The sequence below is a fragment of the Rattus norvegicus genome, chromosome 5, assembly GCF_021556685.1.
Source record: "Rattus norvegicus strain SHRSP/BbbUtx chromosome 5, alternate assembly SHRSP_T2T, whole genome shotgun sequence".
Classification (NCBI taxonomy): Eukaryota; Metazoa; Chordata; class Mammalia; order Rodentia; family Muridae; genus Rattus; species Rattus norvegicus.
Genome location: NC_141538.1, coordinates 10,797,973 through 10,821,897, shown reverse-complemented (window position 1 = coordinate 10,821,897; position 23,925 = coordinate 10,797,973). Strand labels below are relative to the sequence as shown.

The 23,925-nt window shown below is 40.0% G+C and overlaps 1 protein-coding gene across 2 annotated transcripts in view; it reads left to right on the top strand.

Annotated features, from left to right (window-relative positions):
- The window catches only part of Xkr9 (XK related 9), a 28,740-nt gene continuing 4,815 nt past the window's right edge, over positions 1-23,925 (top strand). The window contains 3 exon segments of one of the 2 annotated variants that reach the window (NM_001012229.1): positions 1-99; positions 3,537-4,180; positions 15,835-16,055. In NM_001012229.1, coding sequence (NP_001012229.1) covers positions 3,909-4,180; positions 15,835-16,055 — 493 coding nt within the window. In that variant the 5' untranslated portion in view covers positions 1-99; positions 3,537-3,908. 2 annotated transcript variants of the gene reach the window in all.

The following is a 23,925-nucleotide window of genomic DNA, read 5'->3' as shown; positions in this document are numbered from 1 at the left end:
GATCCTAAAGTGTTCGACAGTGAAGAAATAAAACTCATATGCTGACGACTTCCAAGAAGGGACATTGAATTAAAGAAGGCTTTTTTATATTTGTCACAAGTAAGTCTAGTTTTACATGAATGGTTTGGCTGACTAAGTGAAACTTTCCCAGTTTTCATTTCTTTTAGCTATCTGCTTTATTGCAGAACAATCATGTGCTAGGGCAAAGATTATATATTTTGGCTGGCAGCCAGCTTGCCATACAGCTGGGCTGCTCTCTCAATGAAATGCATCGAACTGTCTTACTACGTCCGTAAGTATAAGCCACATTTTGTCAGCGGTGTTATTTTTACTCGGGTGGTATTGGAACAGTGATCAACTGTGGGGCTAGAGATGAACTATCTGTAATACAAAAGTTATAAAACTGTGTAATTATTCAGAGAGGTTGTGCGGTGTTTGTAAGATGGCTACATTGTTTACTGTGTAGGTTTACTTCCTGTTGGACATTTTTCTGCCGGACCAAAGCAAGAATGCGAACATTGTATGTTAACAAATGTATTAAGTCAAATGTTCTGGTAATAATACAGTTTCTGTTTCTTAGAAACGACTCTATAGAAAAAACTGCCTGGGTTTTCCTTAGTATAATCATGTCAGACTCAGGGAGTTCTTTTTGTGGATGGCGTCATAAGTTATACACAGACTCCGTGGGTATAATAGCCTATAAGTCAGTTACTTACATTAAAAGTTCTATGTAAAATTTCAGTTCAACTATTGTAGTTTGGTTTGAATATTCTGAAATCACTTGATTTCTGCTGAGTCTGGAAAATGAATTAAAGATTTTTTTAACTCATGCTTCGTAGGTAGAATAAAATACAACCTAGGATTATTCTGTAGACTAGTAAACAAAATGTTTATAGGTGGAAAAAGGACATAGAACAGCAGGCAGTAGTTTGCATGTGTGCTTTTTTTTTGTTTTTTGTTTTTTTGTTTTTTGTTTTGGTAATGCTCCCCACCCCCACCTCACCCCCAGGTTTTAGAGATTGAGTGTTCTTTATAAAGAACACTGTGTCAGCTCCAGTGGGTCACAGTTAGAACACCACAGACTCATCAGATTACAATTGGTTTTTATCACAGTTTTAGAGACCAAAGTCCAGGGTCAAGGTGCTGGCGAGGGTGCTTTCTGGAGATGCTCTCTCTCCTCCAATTGCAGATGGCAGTTTCTTAGCTGTGTCCTCTACCCTAACTTCTGAAACAAAGTTACTATTTTTCTTTATGACTGTATCATTTGACTAGAAGTAAGGGTCACAGTTATTGACCCAGGCCTCCCATTCTTATGGAATGGGAGCGGCGGAGTCCCATTCTTATGATTAGAAGAGAGTATATCCCTCTGCCTATCCATAAACATAACCCTAGGTGGGAAGACTGCTTGCAATTTCCAAGTAAAATGGATATTAGAAATTTATACAGCTATTATTATGTTGTTAAATGTATTTTGATACTTTAATAGTCGTATATTTATTATATATCATATATTATACATTTATTATATTTATTTTATATTTATTATAAAGAATGATACCTAAGAGGGGATTTTTTTTTTAAAGATTTATTTTTTCCATGTGTGTGAGTACACTTTCATTGTCTTCAGACACACCAGAAGAGGGCATCAGATCCCATTACAGATGGTTGTGAGCCACCATGTGGTTGCTGGGATTTGAACTCAGGTCCTTTGGAAGAGCAGTCAGTGCTCTTAACCACTGAGCCATCTCTCCAGCCCGAGGGGATTATTTTTAACAATGGGAAGAATGAAAATATCTGATGCCCTGTCTTCCAGTCTACTTATTTCAGATATGTGCATGTGAGATTAGAAATAATTAGCTGTTTCTAATTTACAGAAATCATTAATGCTGTTCTTTTGCATGCTTATCATACATGTTGATCTAGTTCACTCCCATAAGCACTTCCCTTTTCCGCCTCACCACTCCTATTTTCCTTTTCTCTTTCACAATCGTACTCCTTCTGCTTTCGAATATTGTTTTAAAGCCTGCATTCTGCAGGTGAGAGGAAGCATGCAATGTTTGGCTTTCTGAGGCTGCTTTAATTTAACATGATAATCTGTGACTTCACTCCTTTCCTTGCAAATGGCAACTATGATTAGCCATTCCACATCTTCTTCATCCGTTCGCTCATTGGTAGACATCTATGGGATACCTAGACGAGGAGCTGGCATACTGGTTTCTGTAGTGAGCACAGAGATTTATATCTGTACTCATAGTGTACAAAGGTTTCTTCCATGCCACGTCCGCACCAGCATTGTCTGCTGCTTGGATACCTGATGATTAATGTTCTGATTGAATGAGATGCACTCTCAATGTAGGTATTTATTTATTGCAGATCTATTCTTTATTTTTAAGTGTGTGTGTGTGTGTGTGTGTGTGTGTGTGTGTGTGTGTGTGTGTGTGTGGTGTTATGTTGCCATGAAGTAAGAGTATTAAATCCCCTGGAACTGAAGTTAACAAGCAGTTGCCAATTGCCTGATATAAGTGTTGGGAACTGATAGGTGCTGGGACTCGAACTCGGCTCCCTTGCTGGAGCAGCAGTACGTGCTCTTACTGGCTGAGCTCTCTCTTTAGCCTGCCAGTGTAGTTTTGATGAATGTTTCCATAAATAAACAGATGTGTTTGACTTGTGTAAATGTTTATTGACTGGTATTATTTGCTATTTTGGGAGCTCTCTGTTCAATTCACTTGTCTATTCTATCTATCTATCTATCTATCTATCTATCTATCTATCTATCTATCTATCTATCTTCTATCTATCTAAAACAATCCGAATGGCTTCCCTATCTATCTATCTATCTATCTATCTATCTATCTATCTATCTATCTATCTATCTATCTATCTTCTATCTATCTAAAACAATCCGAATGGCTTCCTGAGTTGTTGGAATCGTTTTTGGTGAAGTCCTCGCCCATGCCAGGATGTTCAGCTTTTCCTCCTAAGTTCTATTTATTTTAAAGTTTCAAGCCTTACCTTGAGGTCTTTTGTTAATTTTGAACTGAATTTTGTAGGTGAGAGATAGGAATCTAATTTCATTATTCTATGTGTGGACAGCCAGACCCCCAGCACCATGTCTTAAATAGGCTGTCTTTTCCCTCAGGCATGTTTTTGGCACAGCATGCCACCGTGGCTGTATGGGCTTATTTCTGGTTCTCTAATCTGACCTATTGGTTGGTATACATGCATGTTTTCGTGCCAGGGGTGTGCTGTGCTGGCTACTGTGGCTCTGTAGTGTGATTTGGAATTGGGTAGCATTTAGACTGTTTGCATGTCTTTTATGGCCAATAGAACTGGTCCTGTAATAAATATCCCATGAGAAGACACAGTTTTAAATGCTAAGTACTTGAGTTTGAGATGACATTATCAACAACGAGACTTGATTTTCCAAAGGTAAGAAGTATATTTAGTGCAGATATTCTATTTAGAAACACGGATCTTGATAACTCCATGGGCCAGGCTTTATTAAGCGTTAACGGCATGTTTTTGTTCTGTTCTAGACATTGGTATCCGTAATGAAGATTGTGATGGAGGAGAAGATACAGCAGGGCCTCCTTGTGCTACTGGGTCTGGAGTAGAGATTTTTTAAAAAAGAAAGTTAAAGTTATTCACTTTTGTTTTAGTGCTCCGATTTCATAGTATTTATTTATTTATTTATTTTTGGTACTAGGGACTGAATATAGGAATTTATAAATGTTAGATAAACACTCTGTCACTGAACTATATCACCATATTCTTTTCTCTGAGTAGACTCAGAGAGTAGAAATTACAATTCAGTGCTAACACAAAAGATACACTAGTGTCCATTGTGGCATTTCCCCTGTTTTTGTATCTGAAAAAGAGTAGCTAGGCAAGAGCCACAGGCCTTCATAATGAAATACACCATATGCAATTTTATGATGTCAGTTTTGGGCATTATAATCTATGTAACTGATTTAGTTGCGGACATTGTCCTAACTGTTAGGTACTTCTATGACGGACAATATGTTTTTGGTGTTTTAACCTTGAGCTTTGTGCTTTGTGGAACACTCATAGTCCATTGTTTTAGCTACTCATGGTTGAAGGACGACTTAAAGAAAGCAGGAGGAGAAAATGAACATTATTTTCTTCTGCTTCATTGCTTGCAAGGAGGAGTTTTCACAAGGTGAGTGCATGTCAAACCCCACCGTTGCTATTTTATCCAAGCCAAAGGTCTGTTTCTAAATGCAGATAATCAAATGGACAAGGCTCCTTATTTGCAAGAAGGGCTCACGCTATTAGCTTCTGAAGCATAGTTTTAGTGTAGGTCACTGCAGAACTCATAGGCCTTCTCTAGTTCCTTATCAGAGCCTTCTCTTTTCATCACTATACCCTACCCCCGTTCCCCTCTGTAGTGGTTTGAATGGCAGGGTTAAATATCTCTGATGTGGGTTGAAGCATCCTTTGGGTATATGCCCAAGATAGCAGATCTTTAGGGAGATTTGTGCCCAGCTTCCTGAGGAACTGTCACACCACTGATTTCCATAGTGGCATGTAAGTTTGCATGTCCTCCAGCAATGGAGGACGGTTTCTCTTCGCCCACATCCTTTCCAGCTCATTTGTTTTGCTGACGTTGGCCATTCCGACTGGTGAAAAGTGAAATCTCAAAGTACTTGAATTTACATTTCCCTGCTGGCTAAGAGCGCTTGTCCACATCATTAAGTGCTCCTCACCATTCACATTTCCTTGAGAAATCATTGTGTTCTTTTGAGAACTCTCTGGCTAGTTCTCTACCTTAATTTTAAATTTGGTTGTTTGTTTCCTTGATGGTCCGGTTTTTTAGTTCTTAATTCAATTTAGATTTTAACCCTCTACCAAGTACGAATAATTTGTAAAGACCCTTTCCCTTTCTGTAGCCTGCTACTTTGCTGAAAGTGTTTCTTAACTGTAAAATTTTCCTGATGGAGGTTTTAGGTTTTAGGTTTTTCTTCCTTCCTTCCTTCCTTCCTTCCTTCTTTCCTTCCTTCCTTCCTTCCTTCCTCCCCCTCCCTCCCCTCCCTCCCCTCTCTCCCTCTTTCTCTCTCTCTTTCTCTCTCTCTTTCTCTCTCTCTTTCTCTCTCTCTTTCTCTTTCTTTCTTTCTTTCTTTCTTTCTTTCTTTCTTTCTTTCTTTCTTTCTTTCTTTCTTTCTTTCTTTCTTCAAAGGCCCTTTCTGCACCTAGTGAAATATAATCATATTACTTTTACCTTTCAGTCTGTTTCTGCAGTGGAATGTTTACTGATTTAGGTATGTTGACTATCACTGTGTCTCTTGGATGAATTTTATGGTGGATAATCTTTCGGATGTTTTCAATCTGAAGAGAGTTCCACGAGGTGCTGAAAAGAAGCTATGTTCTTTTGTGTCTGAGTGAAATGTTCTATAATATCTGTTAGGTCCACTTGATTTATGATGTCAGCTACCAGCATGTCTCTGTTCAGTGATGTCTTGATGACCTTCCTGTTGAATGAGAATGGGGTACTTCTGCTTCCAGCATCAGCGCGTGAGGCTCCATATGTGATTAAAGCTATAGTAGTTTCTTTTATGAACTTGGGTACCCCATATTTGGTGCATACATATTTATAGTATCATATCCTCCAGGGGAATTTTTCTGTCAATGAGAATACAGTGTCCTTCCCTATCTCTTGTGATTAGTTTTTGTTTGAAGTCTGTTTTGTCTATTAAAATGACTAAGCCTATCCTGGGGTGTTGTCTATCCTTGATGTTAAGGTGTATTTCTTGTCTGTAGCAGAGGGATAAATCCTGTTTTCTAATCCAATACATTTATCTGTGTTTTTTTTTTGTTTGAGGAACTGAGACTATTAATATTGGACATTATCAATGAGTAGTGTTGATTGGTTCCTGCTATTTTGTTGTTATGTCATGTGTTTCTTTCTCCCTGCTTTTATTTCTGTCCTGGATCTGTCAATTCTGTTGTTATCCTCATCAGACTAATGTTCTCCTTTTAGTGCCTTCTGTGGAGCTGGATTGGTAGATAGATACTGCCTAAATATGTTTTTATTGTGGAATGTTTTTCTTTCTCTGTTAATTGTGGCTGCTAGTTTTGGTGGGTATAATAGTCTTGATTGGCATCTGAAGTCTCTCAGAATTTGTAGAACATCTTCATAGGCCCTTCCACCTCTGCTGCTAGGCTTTGGGCTTTAGGGAAGTGCCAGTACACTGTTTAGGGGGTGGAAAAACACAGCATAGAATATGGGAGGCCAAAGCTCACAGGCATCCAGTTGCTGCTGGAAACTGCATGGAGTGGGAATGAAGAGTTTGGGGTCCATGGGCCTCCTAAACTCCTGGACATCTAGACACCACTGGGACACGGGGAGTTGGGAACAGTGTGGGCCAAAGGGCTAAGGATGAGCCCCAGGGCAGATGGGACAGGGATTTGCAGTTTAGCTCATTGATGAAAGTCCTTAGCTTAGCGATGATTGTCTGCAGGAGAGTTAGGCTGTGGTTCTGTAGGCAAAGGCCTTCTCTGTGCTCCCCATAGTGGTTCTTGATGAAAGAGACAGTCCATGTTTACCCATACCATTCACTGACTGTTCATCATGGAAAATGGATGCATACCAACACCTCAGAGTGGGCTTTTACAGGGAGGAATTTCAGGGTAGGGAAGCTTACTGGTTAAATCCTCTGGGTCTCTAGCTACCTCATTAACATGGAGAACTCTATTCTGGGCTAAGTGACCTATGTGGGTAGTGGGGTCATCTGTTCTGGGCTAGAAATCTGGTAGGGAGCAGGGAGATGCCTACCATCTCAGGTGGGTGCCTGGGTGTTGTGGTCTCTGAACCTACTCAACTTCACCAAGTTTCTTGGCACAGTTCACTGTCCCACAGCCCTTCTGGCTTTTAGAGTTTCTATTGAGAAGTCAGGTGTTATTCTATTTGTTCTGCCTTTATATGTTACTTGTTCTTTTTCCCTTAGAGATTTTAATCTCTTTTTTGTTGTTGTTGTTTTTGTTGTTGTCATCACTGTTGTTGTTCTGTACATTTAGTGTTTTGATTATTGTGTGTCATGGGAAATTTCTTTTCTAGTCCTATCTATTTGGTGCTCTGTGTACATCTTGTACTTTAATAGGCATTTTCTTGTTTAGTTGGGGAAGTTTTCTTCTATGATTTTTTAAAAATTTGTTTCCTTTGATGGGATTCTTCTCCTTACTTTGTAGATTTGGTCTCTTCATAATGTCCCAGATTTCCTGGATGTTTTGAGCCTGCACTTTTTCCAGATTATTATTTTCTTTGAGCTCTCAGTATCCTTTAACACCCGAGACTCTCTTTTCTATGTCTTGTACTTTGTTGGTGTCTTATCCAGTATTCTATTGGTGTGAAGAGACACCAAGATCATGACAACTCTTATAAACAAAAGCATTTAATCGCTTGCTTACAGTTTCAGAGGTTTAGTCTATCATCTTCATGGTGGGGAACATGGCAGAACACAGGCAGACCTTGTAGCTGAGAGTTCTAGATGCAGATCTCAAAGGCAGCAGGGAGAGAGAGAGAGAGAGAGAGAGAGAGAGAGAGAGAGAGAGAGAGAGAGAGAGAGAGAACACTGAGACTGGCTTGGGATATCACAAAGCCCACCTTAAGTGACACATTTCTTCCAACAAGGCTACACCTCTGAATCCTTCTCAAGTAGCACCACTCCCTAGTGACCAGCATTCATATATATGAACCTATGCTGGTCATTCTTATTCAAACCATCACAGTTGGCCAGATTATTTTTGGGTTTCTTGTTTGAAATCCTAACATTCTGATTTCTGTTTTTATTTCAGTTTTTTAAAAATTCTACTTCTTTGTTAAATTCCCTCTCAAGTCTTGACTTGACTTCATTCTTTTATTCAGCTGCCTGTTTTCTAACAGATGTCATTGAGGAACTGAGGAATTTAGTAATGTCCTTTCTAAGCTCCTTGAGCACATTCTTACTTGCTATTTTGAAGTCTTTGTCTTGTGTTTCTCGGCGTCTGCAGTAATAATGTTACTGTCTTCTGGTGGAGGCATTTTGTCATGGCTGTCCATGCTGTGTTTTACATTCAGGCCTAGGCATCTTGAGTTATAATGTTTGGGTTGTTTCTTGATGTTGATGTCTGGTCTTGTTATTTTTGGGTGGGCTTTTCAGTTGCTGTTGCTGTCTGTTGATCCTAGGCAAATGTTGTAGCTGTCTGGTTCCTAGAAGATAGTGCTTTGGCAAGTTGGTAGGTGACTGAAAGGAGCTGAGATGGGAGGGGGCAATAGGAAAGTGTGTGTGTAGGTTGAATTAGTACTAAGAGGGATTCTCAAGGAATAGAGGTGCTGTGGAGAGGAGACTCTTGCAGGCAGGCTGGAGAGACGGGGTGAGAGGTGCAGGGTCAGTTTGGGTCGGCACCAAGAGGTGGATTTTTCAGTGAATAGAGTCAGGGTAGGAGAAGGGACTCCTACAAGCTGGATGCTGCATGACTGAGGGTCAGACCTGAGAGACTTTAACCAACATCACCATTCTTTAGTCCAAACAGACATGCCCAGACTTTGGAGCTGAGTCATCAAGGTACAAAGGTTCTTATTTGAGCAGCACAAAGCTTGTTGCTATTGCCCTTGCTATGAGTCATCGCTGTACTGCCAGAAGTTTCCAGATTCACTAATACGGCATCTTAACTTAATAGAGCATTTTACTTTGTTTAAGAAAGGCAAAATGTGCAATGAGAAAGAAGTCTTTTGGTTTTAGGGGATCTGGCAAAACAGTACTTCGGTCAGTTCTGGAAGTTCACATTCTCATTCAGGTGAAGAGAAATAGGGTAGAGGTCAATGCTGATGTGCAAACAGATTATATGTAAACAACAGATAAGATGGGACGTGATGCAAGAGGTTCAATGAGTCATGTAGTCATACGAGGTCAAAAGACACCAGCGTTGGGCTTTAAGTGGCTTCTTTTTATATTGCTCTGTTTCATCAGCTTGCAATCTAGTGCATTTCATTAGGACATTCTCATCCATGTGTACCTTGTTCATATGCATCCACCCTTCTGCCTCCTCTCTTGTACTTCTTCCTCATCTCCTTCTTCTATGGAGTAATCTTATCCCTGTTCTTGTGACCTTTATGTGATTTGACTTCTCACACAAAGGAGAACATGTGTGATGTTTGCTTTTCCCCATCTTTTACATCCTTTTTTCTTTCTACCCTTTTCACCTTTGACCCTTTTCCCATTGAAGAGAACCCCTTCTACCTTTATGTCATATATATCTAGGATTCAGTATATTAGGCAAAATATGATACTTTTCTTCCTTGAATTTGATTCTTTCCCTTACTTTATGGTTTCAAATTCCATTTATCTTCACGTAAATGGATGGTACTACTTCATTCTTCATAGCTGAATAAAACGCCATTGCTGATATATACATTTTCTTTTGTGTATCTATATAATTTTGTGTGTGTGTGTGTGTGTGTGTGTGTGTGTGTGCTGTATGTGCAGTTGCGCATGTGAGCAGCTGCATACACATGTATACATGCATGTGTATGTTGGGTATCACTTTTTATCTTATTCTTTTGAGACAGAATTCTCCCTGTGTGGGAATCCATGAGGGAATCCAGGAAGCCACAATGAATCTCCTGTCTCCATCCCCAACCCTGGGGCTAAGGCACTTACTTGGCCATGCCTGGCTTTTTAGATAGGTGCTGGAATCTATCCACTGAGCCATCTCTCCAGATCCCTACACTTTCTTCACACTTTTGTTTGTTAATAGACATCTGGACTGATGTGGTAGTTTGACTGTTAATGTTTGGGGAGCTCTCCTTAATGTTTTACTTAGTGACTGCAGTGATTTAATTATTTCCAGTACTCTGTAGGTGTTCATTTACCCTGGTATCTTCACCAGCATATTTAGTTGTTTTTATTTTTTGAATTTTCCTGACAATACCATTGTACTGGCTCTACAGGGAATATTCCTGAGTTTTGAGTTACATAGACTTAATTAGCCCTTTGTACTTTAGTTGAGAACTGTCTAATTAATGCATTTATTGGTTAAGTGATCAATTGTTTCGATACTCAGTCCACTGGGTCTAATAGCAGCAATTATTGGAAAACAGGACCTCAAATGAAAGAATATATGGAGATAAATTATGCTGAGAAAGCATAATTGTCTTGGGCTTTCTATTGGATCATTGGCTCCAAAAGTGAAACAATGATCAACCAATTAGGAAGTTAAACTCAAATCTTCTTTTCCATGAAATTAACCTCAAATAAGCAAAACTTTGTATAAACTTGCCATGGGTCATTGCACGATTGCACAGAACTCCTTTGTTTCCTAGGATTATGCACTTTATACACAGCTTATTCACTTTGCTTCCCAGGGGCTCACATGCCACTGACATGGTCCAGGCACAATATCTTTCATAAGATAGGTCATGTGGGGCAGCCATCCACTTAGCAGAACGATGGTGAGGAACTCCAGTTTTCAGCTTTGGAAACTGAGCAAAGAGAGAACTTAGGAATTGGCAGAATCTGAATCTGAATCGAGATATTTTGGTGTTGTTAGGGTTTTTACTTGTCTCGGTTTTTTTCCCTGTTGCTGGGATTGAAAAATACTTCAACAAAATCAACTGAAGAGAGAATGGCTTAATTTTGGCTCACGGTCCATCACTGTGGGGAAGTTAAGGAAGTAGAAACTTGAAATAGTTGTTCACATTGCATCCACAATGTGGAACAGGAAATGGTGGATATGCATTGTGCTAATTTGTAGAGTCTAGCATCTCCCTGCCCAGGGAATAGCCCTGTCCACAGGTAAGCTGGATCTCTCTCCACTAATTATCCAAATTGAGTTAATCCACAGAAGGCATACCACAATGCCCCTCTCTCAGGTGAACCTATATTTTCTCAGAGATGCCAGACAACATTTGTCTGTCTATTATCTATTCCACTATCTATCTATCTATCTATCTATCTATCTATCTATCTATCTATCTACCTACCTATCCACCTACCTATCTATTGATATAGATATGGTCTCACAGTCACCCAGTCCAGGCTCAAGTGGTCCTCCTGTATATCTATGTATGTATATTTCTACTCTTAACACTGGCATCTGCTTCCTCTCTCAGTCTTTGCTGCCTGTGCTAATTAGGCTCTCTATGTACAGTTGATAATATTTATACAATTTTCATGTTTTTAAATAGTATTTAACCTACTGGTTTGTAAACCACTTCAGGAATAGCAACCCAATATTTCCTGTTGCACTAGATACTCAGTACAGACTCAGGTAAAGCTTCATAAATTAGTCCCAGGCAGTGTTGATTTTTCTTCTATGCAATACTTTCACAGTGTGGTGTTTATATTTCTAATAATTGCTTTTCTCTTGTGCTTTATTTTGCAGCTTAGTAATATAACAACTTGGCACACGTGTTGAGCTGCAAGGGCTTTCAGGATAGAGACCATTAGTTGACATTTTCTCTACCTTGGCCTCTAGCCCAAACTGAATCTAATTTATACATGTGATAGTCAAGTAGAACCGACTATTAAAATATTGAGTTTAGAGAAGTTCCAGGTAGACTTGGTTGTGAAGACAGATTCCTTTAAGCTGTGAAGAGTAGTAACAAGGAGATACACCAGTATTGTGGGAGAAGGCAGAAAGGCAATTTGTGTGAAGTCAGGTCATGGAGAACCTTAGAAGGTATGGTAAGAATTTGTGATTTTAAATGCGATGTAAACCATTGGAGCATGTTGGCTTGAGCAATGACATATGAATTATATTTAAGAAATTCAGTCTGATTTGTGAAGGAAATAGGTTATGTGAGGAACATGAATGAATCAGGGGTAGACAAGATGTCTCAGAAGCTGTCTTAGTTAGGGTTTCCATTACTATGAAGAGACACCATGACCAAGGCAAGTCTTATAAAGGCAAACATTGAATTGGGGCTGGCTTACAGGTTCAGAGGTTCAGTCCATCATCATCACAGAGAGAAGGACAGCAGCAGAGATGGTGCTGGAGGAGAAACTGAGAGCCCTACATCTTGATCTGAAGGCAGCCAAAAGAAACTGACTTTCAGGCAGCTAGGAGGAGGGTCTCAGAGCCCACCCCCATAGTGACAAACTTTCTCCAACAAGGCCACACCTCCTAATAGGGTTACTTCCCATGGGCCAAGCATATTCAAACCACCAGAGAAGGTAAAGGAGCTTGCTACAAGCTAGACAACAACTTGAGTTTGATCCTTGGAACACATCCGGTAGAAGGAGAGAACCCACTCCCCAAAGCTGTTTTTTTTTTTTTTTTTTATTAACTTGAGTATTTCTTATATACATTTCGAGTGTTATTCCCTTTCCCGGTTTCTGGGCAAACATCCCCCTCCCCCCTCCCCTTCCTTATGGGTGTTCCCCTCCCAACCCTCCCCCCATTGCCGCCCTCCCCCCATAGACTAGTTCACTGGGGGTTCAGTCTTAGCAGGACCCAGGGCTTCCCCTTCCACTGGTGCTCTTACTAGGATATTCATTGCTACCTATGGGGTCAGAGTCCAGGGTCAGTCCATGTATAGTCTTTAGGTAGTGGCTTAGTCCCTGGAAGCTCTGGTTGCTTGGCATTGTTGTACTTTTGGGGTCACGAGCCCCTTCAAGCTCTTTCAGTTCTTTCTCTGATTCCTTCAATAGGGGACCTATTCTCAGTTCAGTGGTTTGCTGCTGGCATTCGCCTCTGTATTTGCTGTATTCTGGCTGTGTCTCTCAGGAGCGATCTACATCCGGCTCCTGTTGGCCTGCACATCTTTGCTTCATCCATCTTGTCTAATTGGCTGGCTGTATATGCATGGGCCACATGTGGGGCAGGCTCTGAATGGGTGTTCCTTCAGTGTCTGTTTTAATCTTTGCCTCTCCCTTCCCTGCCAAGGGTATTCTTTTTCCTCATTTAAAGAAGGAGTGAAGCATTCACATTTTGATCATCCGTCTTGAGTTTCCTTTGTTCTAGGGATCTAGGGTAATTCAAGCATTTGGGCTAATAGCCACTTATCAATGAGTGCATACCATGTATGTCTTTCTGTGATTGGGTTAGCTCACTCAGGATGATATTTTCCAGTTCCAACCATTTGCCTACGAATTTCATAAACTCGTTGTTTTTGATAGCTGAGTAATATTCCATTGTGTAGATGTACCACATTTTCTGTATCCATTCCTCTGTTGAAGGGCATCTGGGTTCTTTCCAGTTTCTGGCTATTATAAATAAGGCTGCGATGAACATAGTGGAGCACGTGTCTCTTTTATATGTTGAGGCATCTTTTGGGTAAATGCCCAAGAGAGGTATAGCTGGATCCTCAGGCAGTTCAATGTCCAATTTTCTGAGGAACCTCCAGACTGATTTCCAGAATGGTTTTACCAGTCTGCAATCCCACCAACAATGGAGGAGTGTTCCTCTTTCTCCACATCCTCGCCAGCATCTGCTGTCACCTGAGTTTTTGATCTTAGCCAATCGCACTGGTGTGAGGTGAAATCTCAGGGTTGTTTTGATTTGCATTTTCCTTATGACTAAAGATGTTGAACATTTCTTTAGGTGTTTCTCAGCCATTCGGCATTCCTCAGCTGTGAATTCTTTGTTTAGCTCTGAACCCCATTTTTTAATAGGGTTATTTGTTTCCCTGCGGTCTAACTTCTTGAGTTCTTTGTATATTTTGGATATAAGGCCTCTATCTGTTGTAGGATTGGTAAAGATCTTTTCCCAATCTGTTGGTTGCCGTTTTGTCCTAACCACAGTGTCCTTTGCCTTACAGAAGCTTTGCAGTTTTATGAGATCCCATTTGTCGATTCTTGATCTTAGAGCATAAGCCATTGGTGTTTTGTTCAAGAAATTTTTTCCAGTGCCCATGTGTTCCCGATGCTTCCCTAGTTTTTCTTCTATTAGTTTGAGTGTGTCTGGTTTGATGTGTAGGTCCTTGATCCACTTGGACTTAAGCCCCAAAGCTGTTTTTTGAACTCCACTTATATGCTGCGGCACAGCCTTGCTCCACAGAATAGAATCAGGAAGAATAATTATGGGCTAGTGAGATAATTTGGGTCAGGGGTCACCTGACTAATTTGGGGATGGAGTGGTATGAAGTGTTTAGAGTCTGGTTATATTTGATGTTAGAATACAGGAAATTTGGAAAGAACATTTATAGGTCTGCAAATTATCTATCTATCTATCTATCTATCTATCTATCTATCTATCTATCTATCTATCTATCCATCGAAGTAATGTCTTGGTTGTTTTTTACTAGCTTTAAATTGCTACTAAATAAAAATTAAACTTTTTTAAAATTATGAATTTTATCTGCAGGCTGTAGCTGGTATTTATTTAAAAGTTCTTTCAGGAGAAGGGCTTGGACAGGGTTCTTTAAGGGTCTTTGAGTGTTTTTTGTTTTGTTTTCCTTTTATATTTCTACTATGAAAAATTCTCAGAGGATCCTTGTTGATATTAGAATTTACTAAATTAAATAGGAAAGATTCCATCTCTTCTTGAGTCTTCATTTTTACAACAAGGGAGGGAAATGTTCTGTGTTGTAGTTAAGAGAAGTCAATGAACACTAAATTGGAGCTGTCTTTTGGAACACAGTAGGTAAGGATCAGAATCTGGTGTGGGGTGGTAGACTATAAGAGGAAACCTGGTAAGGTTGAGCTGGGCTTGAAGCACCAGAGACCCAGAAGGGGTGGTAGGAACTTAGCCTGCTCTTGACTCCAGTAGCTGCCACATAGCCACAGCCCCCCAAAGAGAACATTGTGGACATCAGACCATAGACAGCACTCACAAGTCCCTACTCATGTAGATAAGTTATCTCAGGCCAAGCCAATGGGAAGCACCTGCTGTCAGACCCCACCCACTCCCAAATTGTATACAAGATCCTATCCAGAAGGAATAAAGGTGTGTGAGAATTACCCCATTGTCTGAGAGCATCGTTACAAGAGCTGTAACACTACCTGGGAAGAGAATACTCTCCTGGAGCATTTATCACCAGAAGCTCCCTTGAACCCTGTTTGCTCTCCAGCCCGCCCTCCGCCAGCTCAGCTCAGCACAGGCAGTGCAGTGTCTGCATGGGGCAGCAGCACTAGAGTGGCCACAGGCAGCCACAGCCACATTGGAGGTGGCAGAAGCACTTCCTCTTCCTGCTCGTGCCCTTTACCCTTTGCTAGAACCCTCCCTTCAGTCTCCGCAGATAGCCCTGGGACACAGACCCACGAGCTGGGTTTGAGCTTTAGGCTGGCCCATTACTCTCTGTATAAGTGTCAACAAATCATTTTACCCGTTTGCAGCCTTAGCCTTTCCGATTGTGAAATGAAACCAGATCTTATCTTATGGTTGTTGTGAAAATGAAGTGTTATCATATTTGCTTAGTAGACATATCACACAGACATTAAAATTTCATGAGGTCCAAATCTTAAGTGAAGTCTTTGAAGTAATTACAAAGTAATGTACTGGAAAATATGTGTGCAAAAATTCTGTATTTAAATATTACTTGAATATATACACAAATATGCACCATAAAATGTCTGAGTGCAGAAAGTTGATCTACAGACATCAAATAATAGTATGAGAAAGAAGTAATAAGGTTTGTGGCATGCTAGGAAGCCTATAGATAACAATATTGTTATTTATTGTATATTTCAAATGTATAGAAGGATTTTTGTATATTTTTACTATAAAAATAATAAATATTTCAGGTGATAGACATGTTTAACCTCATTTAAACATTGAACATATGCATGTCTTGAACATCCATGTCTCATAAATATGCATTTTATCTTTTACAAATTATTTAAAATGAACTTAATTTCTAAAAAGATATAACTGAAGAGAAATATGTTTACTTTACAGGTATTGGTTTGCCCTGAGAACAGGTTACCATGTGGTTTTCAAACACAGCCACAGGACAAGTAATTTTATGGAGGAACAAACAGATCCTCACAAAGAAGCAATAGACATGGCCACCGACTTGAGCATGCTCAGACTGTTTGAGACCTACCTGGAGGGCTGCCCACAACTCATCCTTCAGCTCTATGCCTTTCTGGAGCGTGGCCAGGCAAATTTTAGTCAATGTAAGTCTTTCCTAGTGATCTCGGTATGCCACCAAGATCTTATGACAACTGTATAAATCCCAGGTCTGCTTTCAAATTTTTTAATTCCTAAGACTTTTTGAAATGAAGTTCAGCTTGTTTCAAATATTAAGATGTGTGTAAAGATACCTCTTTCTCTCTGATTTTCATGTTCCTTCCCTTGTCTGCCCTGAAGGGAAATGGCTGCTGTCAGTTACTAGTCCGTGGGGTGCTTCAGAGAACTCGGGTAGGAATTGACTTGTTCTGCATTCCGCTGTGCATCCTGCAGAACTGTTTAAATCGGTACAGGAAACTTTCCCCATTTTTCTTCTCAAACGCACCAGCCTGTTATTTATGTTAATTTAGATTGTTTAAGGTTTTGACTCTTTATGCTATGATTCTGTTCTTATTGTTATTGTTTTTCTTTTTTATTGATTTAAAAAAATACAGTATATCCTCAGTAGTTTCCTCTTCCTATACCCCTCCTAGTATCCCCCACCCCTCTAGATCCACTTCTTTTGTCTCTCCTTAGAAAATGAATAGTCATTTAAGCGATAATAATAGAATAGAATAGAATATGATATGATAAAAAAGCCCAAGCAAATCAGAATAGGACAAAATAAACAAACAGAAGAAGAGCCCAAGAGGCAGCACAAGAAGCAGATATAGACACAGAGACTCACTAGTTTGCATATTTAGTGATATCATCATAACACAAAAACAGAAGCTGTGATATATGCACAATGGACCTATAAGGTAGGAAATAATTAAATAAGCAAACAAATAAATAAATTTTAGTTTAGTTTAAGTAGAAGTTTAATAGAAAAGAAAAAGAAAGAAAAATCCCAGACATGACGTTATGAGACAAGGAATCTCCAGCGATATCACTGAGTGCATTTCCAGTTGGCATCTATTGCTGGCCCTGCACCATGCACTTAGTTTCAGCACTGACACTCTCCTGGAGAGACTGTCACTTACATGGAGTTATCAATTGAAGAGAGCTTCTGGGTTAAGGACAGGGACATGTGTCCCTTCTCCTTCTTCATGGCTCTTTTTCTTAAGGGAAGAATTGGAAGGAAGTTAATGAGGGGGAGAGAGGGAGGGAGGGAGAAAGGGAGAGAGAGGGAGAGAGGGAGAAAGAGAGAGAGAGGGAGAGAGGGAGAGAGAGAGAGAACAATTATCTGAGAGAACAATTATCGAGCAGCAGAGAACTTGGTAAGTAAGTTTCAGTAGACATTTAGAATAAACTTATAGCTCTTAGAAAAGTCTTCCCAAAAAATTTGAATTCATAGAAAAGCATTTATGAGATCACACTCAATTAAAATTGTTTATAAGGTTTGAGTGGAATTGAGTTCATTCATGAGTTCATGCAGAGGCAGTTGAAGTCAGAGAATAAGAAGGAGCTAGAACATTAGAACAAATTGCCAGAGTTAGTTTGAGGCCAAGCAGAGAAATTCAGTCAGAAGCCAAGAGAAGCAAGTTCTTAAGAAAATAAATGATTAGAAGAAAGAAACATGTTTGGATGAACTCAGAATGAACTCGACTCCACTCAACTGAACTGACCTCTTTCTTGAGTTACTCTTAAATTGCCTCTCTTTCTTGTCTGTTCTCCTGAGAGCTGGGTGAATCTTACTTCTGACTCATTCTGTCAAATCTTTCTCTGATTCATCACTTTGTCCCTCAATTGGTGTCACTTTCAAACATGTCTGCTTCCTTTTACAAACTAACTTTACATTTATTGTTGGGGATTAAAGGTGTGCACTAAGGGTGTGTTTGCATTTCAGTCCAATCATACAGAACTAGAAGGTCTTTGGATGTGATCCCTTGCAAGAGCAATCATGTTGCTGGATTAAAATTCCTCTATACTTCATGATAAAAGTCTAAAAGAGGTTAGGAATGGATAAATCATACCTCAAAATGGTAAAGGTCATAAACAATAAACCCATAGCGAATATAACAACAACAAAAACAACAACAAAACAACAACAATAATAATAGCTGAATATATAACCTCTAAAATTGGGAAAGAGACAAGGATTTCTACTCTCATTACTTTTATTCAATAAAAATCTCAGTCCTGTTAGATAAACAAGGCAACAGAAGGACATAAAGGGATGAAAAGATGAAAAGAAGAAGTCAAAGGGTCCCTAATTGCAGACTATTATACTATACTTAAAAGACTCCAGAGAAGGTACAAAAAAATAAAGTGTTCTCAGGAAAGTTGTAGGACAAAAGTCAATGCAGAAATCAGAATCCTTCATATAGACAACAAAGAACTCTCAGAGAAAGAAATTATAGAAAAATATCTCATTTATAATAGCTCAGAGAAATAAAGTGCTTAGGAATAAACCTAATCAAGGAAGGGGAAAACTTCTATAACGAAATCTTCCAGACTAGAAACGAACAAAACAACAATAATGAAAAAACCTCCCACCAACAACAGAAAAGATGATGATGAGGTGATGATGGAATGATTTTCCATGTTCCTAACTTGACAGGCCTAATGTGGTGAAAATGACTGTGATCTACAGATTTAATGTGATTTCCATCTAAATTCCAGTGCCATATCTTACATAACTAATACAAATATTCTAAGAATTTGCGTAGATCTACAGAAGTCCACACAACAACTATCCACTGCAATAATGAAGCGAAAGAACATTGGCTGGAGTTATTACAATGCTGATCTCGAATTAAACTGTAAAGTACAAATATAGTAATAAAGACAGTTCTGTACTGCCATAAAAACAGGCAGGGTAGACCAATGGGACAGAATAGAGCATCTGGATATAAACTAGTAAGCTATGGCTGGCCAAGTTTCAACAAAGGTGTTTAAAACATGCATTAGGAAACAACAAGAAACATTCAAGAAATGGTGTTGGGTTGGCCTGTGCTCCCCAAAAACCATAGCTATCTAAATCCCCAATACCAGTCATGAGAAGCCACCTTTCCAGCTGTCAGTCAGACGGAATCAAGAGATTACCCAAACGATACAGTCTATTGATGTTGTCCTTGGCTAAACTCTATTGCTGAAGACACCATATATATTAGACAAAAACCCAGGAGGATCTGGCTTGACAGCCCGCCAGCCCCACAAGAATTAGCTTTCTTAGTACTGGAACTCATTATGCAAGTTTCCAAGAGAGAAAAGCAATCAACGATTCTACTCAGTTGTAACACCTATGAACCACAACAACTAGGATTGCAGGCATGAACGTAAGGGTGAAGCTGTGATATCTTGGTGGTAACCAACAGTTCTTTAATTGGACTTGAGGATAGCTTAACAGGAGGAGAATCACATGTTTGTATCTAGTTAACTTTGAGGACTGGAGAGGTCAGGGACTTTTGATGAGGACTTACTACTGGCACATCACAAAGACATTGTCATTCCTAACAGTGTTTTAACATTTATCTGGTGGTGGCCAAACCTCTTCTGGGAAAGGTGCATGAGTGTAATGTAGATGGTTCTCCTTATGGCAAGGCCTGAGGAGTTTGGTCCCCACATGACAAAGACCTGGGGAGATATTTGTGCAGAATCTCCCAGCCTTTCCTGAGGGAATGCTTAGTTTGCTTTTGTCTTGTATTAGCATTTTTGGTTTTGCAATGGGAAAATGAAACTCCTCATCAAAGAAACTTCTCTTTGCAATAGATAGATTGTTACCAAAAACTATAACCTTGTTATAGAAGAAGTGATTGTGAGATACCCAGCCCCAGTTGAGACATCTACAATGTAACTCCCAAGGAACACTGCAGAAGATTGTGAGAACCAGAGGTCCAGGAAATCTGCTGTGAGATGTACTTCTTATCAATGACAGAAACAGTTTCAACCACAACACCTCACCCATATGACTACCTAAACAAAACCTAAAGAAGTGTAACACCAACAGACATGTTAACATGGAAGGAGGAAATCTCAAAGGGCCCATCCACAGCAAAGAACTGCAGGAAGTAAGGAATTCTGAGACTGGGAGAAATAGTCTTTCCTAGGGATGGGCCCCCTACTTGGTTATCTAACACCAAATGGTCAGTCCTGAATTCATATACATATACGAAACTCTAAATGGACAGGTTATATTTATATATTTGTGTGTGTGTGTGTGTGTGTGTGTGTGTGTGTGTGTAACAGTAATGGTTAAAGAAAAAAAAAGCCAAGATTACAAGGGAACAAGGGACAGGGTATATGGGGGTATTGGGGGAAGGAAAGGAAAGCAGAAAGTGATATATATTTATTAAAAAGTAAAAATATATAACAATTTTAATTACAAGAAATGGTACGACAAAATTGCATATTCACCTGCAGAAGAATGAAATTGAATCCTTGTACAGAAAAATCAATTCAATGTAGAGCAAAGACTGTAATTTGAAAACTGCAATGTTGAAACTGCTAGAGGGAAATGGGATGGTGCAGTCAAGAACTTTCTGAACAAAACTTGGGTGGCACAGGAACCGGCCTCTAGAACCAACACAGACCTATATATACAGCAAAGAAGCTGTCCACAGAGTGAACAGCCCACAGATTGGGAGGAAAAAAACCTTTAACTGCTGTTGTTCAGACAAAGGGCTAATATACAGAATTTACAAAGAGCTGTAAAAGTTATTCACCAAATTTCCATAGTTTCTGTTAGAAAATGGGCTAATGGAATTGACGAACAGCCATCAGCGAAACGAGCACAGATTTCCATTTTGCATCTTTTCTTTTTGTTATTGTTGTTGTTTGGTCAGTTCGAAGCAGGGTTTTCCTGTGTAGGCCTGGCTGTTCTGGAACTTGCTCTGTATGTCCTATTGCTAAAGACACCATACACTTTAGACAAAAGACCTGGAAGACCTAGGCTGGTTCTGCTTGCCTCTGCCTCCTAAGAGCTGCATTTAAAGCCATGTTACCATCATGTTAGGGTCCCAGTAAGTATCTTGGAAAGTATTCAACATTCTTATCCATCAGGGAAATTTAAGTTAAATTGACTTTGAGATTTCATCTCACCCAAGTCAAGTGGCTATCACAGATGCTGATGAGAAGATGGTAAAAAGAGGTACATTCTAGGAGACATCAATACAGAGGTAGCTAAGAAAATTTAAAATAGACATACCATATGGGTCACCCAGCCATATATGCAAAGAACTCCATTTCCTAACAGGGAGATACTGACACTGCCATGTTTATTATTGCTCTATTGTGAACATCAAGGAAATGGGCCCACACTAGGTCTTCATCCACAGATGAATAGCTAAGGAAAGTGCGGTATGTATATACTATGGAATTTTACTTATTTATAAATAAAATGAAATTATGAAATGCAGGAAAGTGGATGAATATGGAAAGTATGATAGTAAATGAGATGACCCAAACTCAGACAAAACCACGTGCTCCCTGTCTAGGCAGGTTCTACCTTGTAAGGTATGCAAGTATGCACATGAATGGATGTAAATGTGACCAACGCATAGACAGAGGGAGACGAGATCAACACAAGTTATTAAAAAGCATCTGAGGTGTTGTGTCAGGAAGCATTTGTGAACCCAAAAGACCACCAAGCAGCCGTTTCCGGTGTGATAGCGTTAGGGCCTTCTTATTACAAGCTGGGCCTTGGGCTCTCCTCCATCTCAGCTGACACAGCAGGACAGGAAGGGAAGGCAGAGTAGCCTCTGACACTCTGCAGGACAAGGATTTAGAGGAAATGGAAGTAAGCGAGGGGGGTCCATCCTGGCAAGTATGTAACTGAATCCTAGTGCAAGCAGACAGCTTCAGGTGCTCTGAAGCAAGATGAAACAATCACAAAAGATCTGAAAATACATCTGAAACAATCCGACTAATCTTTGATTGACTGTTGCTAGGAAGTAGCTAGGGAGCGAGTCTGGGGTGTGGGCTAAGGACAAGCCATGCTGGTGCCGGGTGCAACTTAATTCTGCTGCAGGCCAAGTTCTCAGACTTTTTTTCTTTCTTTAAGATGGAGGCCTGCTTTAAAATGGAGTAGGTTTGGCCTCTCATTTCCCCCTTTCTTTGGTAGCTAGAAGGCCAATCATGGGACTTCCTGAAGCTTTTAGGCTTTGTTTGGAGGGACTGGTAGTATAGCTAATCTCATGAAAACAGTAACAGGGCTATGTCTTTATGACTCGGTTAACTCAGGCCTGGATGTATTGGTGACTGGAAAGGACTGGATCATTATATTTTAGAGGGGTCCGGTTGTCATTGTCCGGTCCTTGTGGTGTCTGGGGCTTGGTGGGGTCCCGTCAGTGGAAGACAGGGGGACCCACTGGTCTGGGTCATCATCAACTGTAAACAAGTCTGTGCTTTTGTGTTGTAATACTGACAGCCTCCAGGGTGAGGGGAGCGACCCTTTTAATGAGGCTCTAACGACCCCTGGCTGGAGGAGGACCTGCTTTAGAGAATATGAAGTTTAGGGCAAACATGTTTCTGAGCCCATTGGACACCTTTGCGACCTCAAACTCAGCAATGATCTTTGCTTGTATGTTAAGAAAAATGGGGGGAGGGTATTCCAAACATGATTTTAAAAGGGGTGAGTCCCTTCTCTAAGGGGAGCTTTATGTCCAGTAGAGAGTGAAGGGAAGGGGAATTGCTCAGTCACTGTGACTTTCTTAGGTCAATTTAGTTAAGGTCTCTTTTAGGGTTTTGTTCATTGTCCCCATCTCTCCTGAACGCTGGGATCTCTATGTGCAATAAAGTTTCTAACTAAACTCTAGAATATTTGGCCAGTCTCTGATTTACCTGGGATACAAAAGCTGTTCTATTACCTGACCCTATCATCTGAGGACATCTATACTTGGTCGTCTGTGCTCTAAGAGGCTCTTTGTCACTGTGGATGTAGTTTTATGTTTAGCGGGGAAAGCCTTAGTCCAACCTGAAAAGGTATCTATAGACATCTGTGAATATTTATATTTTAATTTTTCTGGCTTCAACTCTGTGAAGTCTGTCTCTCTCTAGACTGGGCTTTGCCCCTCTGATCCTATGGCTGGGGTTCTTCTTGTTAGTTACTGCATTAGTTAGCTGGCGGACTACAAAGTTCTTGACAACCTCAGTTATCTTGAGTTGACATCTCTAATCTTGATCTCAATGTCTGTAGTTTCCAAACACCCCCATGGGAGGAGTGGTAGATCTTCTGAAGTATATGCAGTCTTATTTCTTCTGGCACGATGGGTTTGTAGTCTGCTGTTTTCTACTACTGCTGTAATGTTGGGACACAGGCAAATTTCTACCCCAGATTAGCTCATCTTTTGAATATTTAGGGTGGTCAGACCCCAGGGAAGTCAAGGGGTGACAGGTCTGATTTCTAGGGCAGTGTGATAGTCTGCTTGATCTGTCTTATTATTGCCCTCTGAAAGTTGTTTTTTTTTTCTTCTGGTGTCTCAAGTAGTGAATGATGGTCAGCTTCTTAGAGTCCTTAGGGGGGGAAATATATATATATATATATATATATATATATATATATATATATATATATATATGTATTTTATTCTGTCATCAGAACACCTTTCTTCCTATTAATAGCCCCATGGATGTAAATAGCTATCAGTTTTGTCTTTGTTTTTGTTTTTTTTTCTTTTTTTGTTTGTTTTTGTTTTATTTTGTTTTTTGTGCTCTAATGCCTTGGTTAGAGCTATTAGGTCAGCTTTTTGGGCTGGCATTCTTGTCAGGAGTGGTTCTGCCCATATGATCTTGGTGTTTGAGACCACCACTGTCCCAGCATACCTTGTCCATCCTGAATAAGGCTGTCTGAGAATCTGGTCTGGTCCCATTGATATAGGCCAAACTGTCCAAGCAATCATGAAGTGGCATATCAATGTCTGGGTCAGGCGTCAGGGCAGCTGGGTTTAGGTCATCCTAGGGGGCAGGTGGGGTCAAGAGGATAGCATGGTAATGAGC